Source organism: Nicotiana attenuata, chromosome 11, assembly GCF_001879085.1.
Source record: "Nicotiana attenuata strain UT chromosome 11, NIATTr2, whole genome shotgun sequence".
NCBI lineage: Eukaryota > Viridiplantae > Streptophyta > Magnoliopsida > Solanales > Solanaceae > Nicotiana > Nicotiana attenuata.
The window spans coordinates 52331635-52339295 of NC_031999.1; the positions used below are offsets into that span (position 1 = coordinate 52331635).

Genomic DNA, 7661 nt, shown 5'->3' on the forward strand with positions numbered 1-7661 from the left:
GATGTAATTCCCTTATGGGAGATGTTATCTTACTTGTGTAATTTTATATTTAATCTACAGAAAAGATGTAATTTCCTAGTGAAAATGATGATTTTACTAGTGTTGTTATAATAAAGGTGTTATTCCTTGCTTAAAATGCCAATTACGATTTTATTTTTTATTTTTTATATCTGAGATGTAACTTTTATATTTGCAAATACAAAATACCTATTAGGTTGACCCGAATAAACTCAAAAAAATCGAATAAATGTTCCTAACAAATTTAATATTAGTCATTAAAAGGTATACATTTAAGGAAATTATGACACCCGCAACCTTCAAAATCCTAGATCCGCCTCTGATAGTGGCATATGGGAAATAGAAAACCTATGACAGCTGATTACATGAATTCTCTGTGGGAAGTTCAAAGGCTAATATCAGTTTGATTTACGACAAAATTACATGAGAATACAAGTATACATTTTGGTCAGTATATCCAATATCATCTGCCTAAGAAAGATTCGTTGTCATGGATAGGAGTCTAATTGATTCACAGATGGCAGACACGGCTTCTGCAATCGGATCACAGCCAACCAAGTCCCTTCCTCTACCCTAACTTTTTCTATTTGAATCATGGGTTCAAATTCTCAAATGTTGTTACATAGATATTCCCTAGTTTCAATCCTAAAAAATTGGATACATCATCTGTACAAGCATTTCCTAATTTCCCTACCATGACTAAGCCCTCATTTTAGGTTACTCTGTAAACCTGAATAATCTACTTCACTAGGTTCAAAAGCAAAAAGGGCTTATCAAAAATTAGAGCTGTAACACTAAATCTGGCTGCTGTGGCGATCCAACTTGTATGCTAGAACTAGGGGAGCCTGAGGTTTGGACTTTGACATTCAGGTCGGGAGGGATAGGAAGAGATTGCCTATACTGCCCCGAAGATACAGAGGCAGGCCGTGAATCACCAGAAAGCCTCACATTCTGCTCTGTACGAAAATCAAGATTTTTACCTGGTGCTAAATTCCCAGAATGCAATGTAGTCCAGGTTTCCCGCAGACTATTCTCAAGAGAAGAGACATGGTCTGAAGGTGAACGATGAGACGAAGTATCTCTTCCAGGAATTGTTCCAAGCACTTGACCAGGCCTTGAGGCCTCTTGTAGGCCCGGTTGACCTTTCGGCAGGGACAACCTTGTTACCTCCATTTGCGTAGACAAACCATAACCAAGCATACCATTGAAACCATTTCTTGGGTTAAGGAAATGTTTTTGCTGGGCCTGGGAGGTAGATGCAGGATTTGCACAGGAAAAGCCGCCACTACCCTGTGCAAGTTCATTTTGGCTATTCAATGTCTTCGCAGCTTCAACAATTTCACCAGTAGGCCTGCACATGACAGCAGAACTCGGTCCTGGAAGAGATGGTGTAACGGCTCTACCAGAATGGTGATCAGCTGCCAAGCTGTCTGATGATTTGTTCTGAGATGGAAAGGTTGACGGTTGTGTAGATCCTCCACCTTCTCCTACCCATCCAGGACCAAACTTAACTCCAGCAGGTAAAACAGTTTCTAACTTCTTAGTAGCTACTTTCCAGACAACAGGCCCAAGATTTGCAGCAAATCTGGCAAGGCTTCTAGCGTATGCATGCTGCTCGAAGTGAATACCTACCTGCATTATAGTCGGATAGCATGGTTTGAGAAAGACAACAGCAAAAATATCACACACAATCACAAGAAAATTCATCATATTTCCTTTTGCGGATTTTCTTCTGGACGGGGTGGCTGGGTGGGACAACAACAATGATAACATAATCTGTGAAGAGTGACACTAGACCACTGATTAAGGCAAATTGTCCCCACTGTTTGACTGCATGATCGGAGGATCAGCCGAAAAAAGATTTTAAAAAGGTCCAGCATGAGAATGTGTTGCTACACCTATTATTTTACTGTGCAATAGAATAGTCAATAATGCTTGCCTATCCTATCTAGCGTGCGAAAACAAGAACTTTCTTGGGCAGTACCGTTGATATACAAGTAACACAGAAGTGGAAAGGACTCACTGGACCAACAAACTTCAGATTTGTTTTTCTGGATTTCTCGTCAAAGTCTAGTAATGGATAAGATAAAAAAGGGTAGCCCCGTGCACTAAGCTCCCACAATGAAGAAGCCAGCCAAAACATCCACAACACCACGCACTCCTTGAAAGCAGGGAGAAAACGAGACAGCCAAAAAAAGAAAGCAAAGCAGCATAGGCTGTTTAGTACATACTGCCATTAACCGCTTTAGGTCTCCATCAGCATTCCACAACAAAGATGCCTCACCACAAGAAGCTGAAGGATGGAGTAGTTCGTACGTGTCACGCCTATTTTCATCAACTGAAAAATGCTTCTTTCCATACTTCATATCAGCCCTCAAAATGGAAGCTGCGGGTAACAAAATAAATAAATTTTTTCATCAAACCAAAAAAATAAAAGAGACTGCAGAAAAGTGAAAAAGAGTACAAGGTCAAACCTGGAAATTCATTATTCCAATCAATCGACCATTCAGAATGAGTTTCACCATTGCGAGAGCGAAATGTCGAGGATGTATCAACAGAGCGGAACTTATAAAGCATAGGTCCCTTTCGTAGATTGTAAGAGTTAGATCCATTGACTTTTTCCTCTGCACTTGCAAGAGTGGCACCTGAAGAAAGCTCAGGACCAATACAATCAATGGGTGAACTCTCAACAGAATTTTTTAGGTTTTTGCTTGGGGGCGGAGAACTCTCCTCAGACTTCTTAATATTTTTGCTCGGGGGTCGGCCTCTGCGAACAACCTTAGGTTGCAACTCACCATCCTCCCCTTCATGTCTCAAATTATCAAAATCTCTTTTTGCTAGATCTTGAATAGATCGTGCCTAGAAGCAAAGGTTTAATTGAAATAAGTGAAAATGAAATGACTCTTCAAATTAATCAAATTAACGAGTTCAGGGAAAAGTGGAAGCAAAATTAAAAACAATCAGGAGCAGACAGAAGCTAAAGCTCACCTGCCGAAAGTAAACAGTATCTGGGGCATTATACTGCATTGCATTTGAACATATTAAGAAGACATCAGCCTGCATGAGCCAAAATCATACAAGAGGTCAGCATCAAATTCAGTTAACAACTCCAGCAGCAGCACAAGCACAATCCCGCCCCATCAAAAATAAAATATACGAGGAAAATAAAAATTGTGACAATGAAAGTATCACAGAGTGAGAAATAAGAACAAACCTAAAACACAAAATGGAAAATAAGATACCAGGACTAGAGAAACTTTACAAGAATGTCCGAAGGCTGAAGATTCATAGTGTATTTGGAACCATTTACATCTCCTTATGTATACCTTTTCTAAATGCATAATAAATTCCGAAATTCGAGACTTACATATGCTTATTGTACACTTACAACTTCTTTACATTGATACTCTTTGCTTTTTCTTTTTCTTTTTCCTCTTTTGATCTCAATTGCCAATTCTCCACCAGACACGGTAAAATGGACATATCAAAGAGCCACTAAAGACAATAATAGTGTTTCTAATTCACAGCATATCATGTGACCCTAATCACTAGAAAACAATGACATAAAAAGTTTTAAATATAAATTGTAGATAGAGCCCTGAGCTTCTTCAATCAACCACATTTTACCAGAACAAATCACTCATCCATGTAATCTTCCAAAAAGCACAAAAAAATAATCAAGAAACTACCGAGAATGAAAGAGGATCATGAGGAAAAGTCTCGACTTCTCAACCAACTAAAAATAATTATAGGAAACCAATTCCGCACGAAAGGTTGGACAAGGCCAAGAGGAAGACAATGAACTTGTTCAACAGCTTCAGCGTTACTGAGAACAAATCAAACACAAAAGTTTCAATCCTGTAGCTTCTTTTGTTTAAGATAACATTATTGACAACTTTATTTTTGCTACACTATTTACAATTACTGTAGCAGTGTAGCCTTCAGAATTTGGTCGAGACATTAGGATCAAAAAGCAAGTGACTCTAATGTCTATGAAGGTCTTCGTGTAGCCAGACATCTTTTGTACCTACAATTTTTAAACCAATTGCCACTATAGTTCTCTTCCCTAAACTTCTACAAACGACCAACAGTGCAAATATTGAACTGATAAATCCAAGAAATTTTATCCCCACTTAATTACAATAATTTTCTGTGGTGTTCAAAAATTTCTTAAATAATCAACAAATATCAAGATCACCAGGTCAAATCTCACAAACAGAGAACTCTAACCTAAAAGAAGATTGTGCTCAGCTCAATGTGCACAGGTACTTTTTTTTCTTGGAAATGGAGTCATATGTATGTTTTTTTTTTCTAAAAAACAGGCAGCAGAAAACATCAGCGGAAAGGTCAATCTGCAAGTTAGCATATTAAAATATCATAGTCAATAGTTGTCTCCAAAGTAAGCGATTCATCATTCAGTATTATCAAAGGCGAAAAGCGCAAAAAAGCTCTAAGGTCTTTTGGGGCTATAAGCGCAAAGCACAAATAAAGCATGACTTTAATGAAAAAAGGCGCAACTGGAGAAAAAGCAAAAATATGCATATGTAGTCTAAGAACAATAATTATAAGCATGAATAACAAATATATGGACAAGGAAATTGAAAAAAAGAGGTGTCGCCTTTTTAGGATTACACTCGTTGGCAAGTAAAAGTATGTCTTAGAGCCTTGATGCGACACTGAAGCGCCCACAAAGCGAGGCGAAGCGCTCAACATGTTTTGAGCCTCGCTTCAGGGCTTAAGCGCGCCTTTGACAACACTGTCATCATTAAAGGGGCAAAGTTGGATCCACGAGTACTACAAGCAACCAGAATTCAGCTCGGTAATCTATTACCGACCTCTAACTCTTCCAGGTTTGAGTAGAGTCCTTCATCAAGTTTCTTCCTCAAGGTTCCGAAATCCATAGGATGTTCTATAATCTCATGATAATCAGGTAGCTGCAAAGAAACTACTTCAGTATCTACTGAAAATATCATTAACATCTAATCAAATGTGTCCTTAGCAGAAATGTACCTCGTCCGGATCAACGGGCTCGGAGAACACACCATAAGTGTCCTTTCTGCATTTCATCATAGAAAAAACTAATACATAAGCCTAGTACTGAATTAAAAAGGGTCTGCACTAGTACAAGAAATAAAAGAATATATAAAGACCTAACATATGGAAACAAGAAAAAGAAGAATGAAAAGAAAAAAGAACATACTTTTGAAGTCTGTCAAGAATGAACACTAACAACTTTTTGTCTGGCAAAGGTGTTGTGGGACCAGACACCAGTGGCGACCCTGTCCAAGAATAAATGACACCAATCAGATAAAAAATCAATAACTGGGACTTCCAAACAAAAATCCTCTTTTTTCTTTTAATTAGAAGAGCGAAAAGCCTTTGAATTTGCACCATTTGAAGTGTCCATCGCTTTCAAAAGCTTTTCCCCCTGCAAAAAATTAATACATCAGGCAGTTGTTAGAACAATATCAGAAACTCCAATTAAGTGGGGTTACTAAAATATACATCAAGACTCAAACTTGCAGCTAAAAGGTTCTCTAGAAGCTGATAATTGAGCATAACGTCTTCACAAAAATCACAGCAAGTGCAAAAGAAGTGAGCTTTTGAAAACGGAGTGCTAAAATGAAGAAGAAAGATAAGGTAGAATCCTAATTAAAAGCCGTAAAAATTGAATTAATCACATTATGAATTTTCAAAAGTAAATGTAAAATCAAAGGAGCAGTGAGTGAGTCAAAATACATGCATACATTTCAGATCTCGAAAGTCAGAGCAAAAAAGGAACGTTGGAAGTTACGCGCCAAATCCAAAAAGTTTTGGATCACATAAAACCTCGAAATTTTCCCAGGAAAAACAAAAAAGAAGAATATAACTATTCCTCCATTTTTTTCCAAAAATAGAAATACATTGACTGACTCAATAAATTTTAATGGTTCAAAATATTCATATAAATATAGTAATAAAACCCCTCAACCAATTCACCACCTGATCAGCAACAGCGTCATCAGATCTGAGATCTACGGCGTCAATTTTCTGTCTTTTAACAGAAGTCTCGTTATCATCGGCGTCGGAATCAGAAAGTGAATTGGCAGAGGACGAATTTTGTTGAAAATGTTGGGGCAAACGGACAACGAGCTTGACTTTCTTCTCTTTACGTTCGTCGTCGTCGTCGATGAAGTCCGGTGGCGGAGAATTAGGGTTCCGGCGAGTGGATCGGCGGGGAGGGGTAGAAATGGAAGTTTTATTGTCACGTTTATTGAGATCTGAAAGTGAAGGACGGCCTTTCTTCTTCTTTCTCTTCATTTCCGTCGGCACTGTTGCTTCTACTTGTGCTGTTACTGTTTCTGCCTTACCCATTTTTCTTTCTCCTTATTTTCTCTCTCTGTTTCTGTTTCTCTCTTCAAACGGCTTTGATTATTCCTTTTTCCTATTTTTTTTCAATTTTTAATTTTTTTTTAATTTTTTTATACGTCCAGCTAAAAGAAAACAGAATAGTCAAAAAAAAAAAAAAAGTGAGCAAGGTGTGTAAAGCCTCATATGTTCCATGTGCTTATAACTAAATCAATTGTACTCATGACATATTCATTTGATTTAACGGATTGCAAATAGTTGATAAGTAATAAATATTAGTAGTGTTAACAAACTAAGCTCAAAATAATAACATAAAATAAGAAAATAGACAAGAAATATAGAGAGAAAGAGAGGAGAGAATCTATTTCTTCCATGTATTCAAGTGTGTACAATGTAATGCCCAAACCCTCTATTTATAGGATGATATAGGTAATACAAAGGGACTCCATAAACATGGTATTAACTATTGAGAACATGGGGAAGATCGTGGAGGTGTGAGAGTTACATCCATAATGGTAAGAAGTAGTGGGAGGTTAATGGAGAAGAGTAGTTGTGTTACTCCCTTAGGAGTTATGGACATCCACCATAATTAAGTATTTCATAACACTCTCCCTTGGATGTCCAAAGATAACGTGCCTCGTTAAAACCTTACTAGGAAAAAACCCTATGGGAAAAAAATCCTAGTGAAGGAAAAAGAGTACACATATCTGTAATACGCTTTATTTGCTGCCTCGTTAAAAACCTTGCCAGGAAAACCCAGTGGGATAAAACCTTAGCTAAGGGAAAAAGAGTACAACACATATTTGCCTCCCCCTGATGAAAATATCACGACGAATTCCAAGCTTGTCTAACAACTTCTCTAATATTGAGATCGGCAATGCCTTGGTGAATTATTCCGCCAAATTATCACTTGAACAAATTTCTTGAACATCTATTTCATCATTCTTTTGAAGATCGTGTCTGACAAAGAACTTTGATGAAATATATGATTTATTCAGTCTCCTTCAATATTCTTCTTTCAATTGAGATAAGCAAACATCAGGTTCTTCATTATTATTGGAATCTTCTCTTCAAAGAAAAGTCACGCATCTTGTGAAATGATAATATGACAATTCCTCACTTACAAATAGATTGTTTGAAGAATGGACTTCATTAAATGCCTGCATTTGCATAAACAACAAAATCTTGACAATATTTGTTAGAATAAACAAGTCTATATCAAGGATTCTTTTTGCAATATAATACTAATCATATTTCAATATCTCCATATAGCCTTTATAATCTTAGCTGTTGGG

General features: G+C 37.2%; 1 protein-coding gene across 1 annotated transcript; it reads right to left on the minus strand.

Moving 5' to 3' along the window:
- Positions 396–6429, minus strand: LOC109234525. The gene is made up of 9 exons (XM_019400547.1): positions 6001–6429; positions 5410–5446; positions 5219–5297; positions 5029–5074; positions 4854–4952; positions 3007–3075; positions 2493–2877; positions 2250–2404; positions 396–1650 (listed from the first exon to the last, which is right to left on the minus strand). Exons 1-9 carry the CDS (start codon positions 6370–6372, stop codon positions 799–801), a joined length of 2094 nt encoding a protein of 697 aa, XP_019256092.1. The 5' UTR covers positions 6373–6429; the 3' UTR covers positions 396–798.

Bases quoted from the DNA above. Each gene is read 5' to 3' on its own strand.
- LOC109234525 (XM_019400547.1), bottom strand. From the start codon at position 6,372: ATGGGTAAGGCAGAAACAGTAACAGCACAAGTAGAAGCAACAGTGCCG. The intron at 5,447-6,000 runs GTGGTGAATTGG...AATTTTTTGCAG, and splicing joins ATGACGCTGTTGCTGATCAG to GGGGAAAAGCTTTTGAAAGC. The intron at 2,878-3,006 runs GTGAGCTTTAGC...CTTTGCTTCTAG, and splicing joins ATACTGTTTACTTTCGGCAG to GCACGATCTATTCAAGATCT.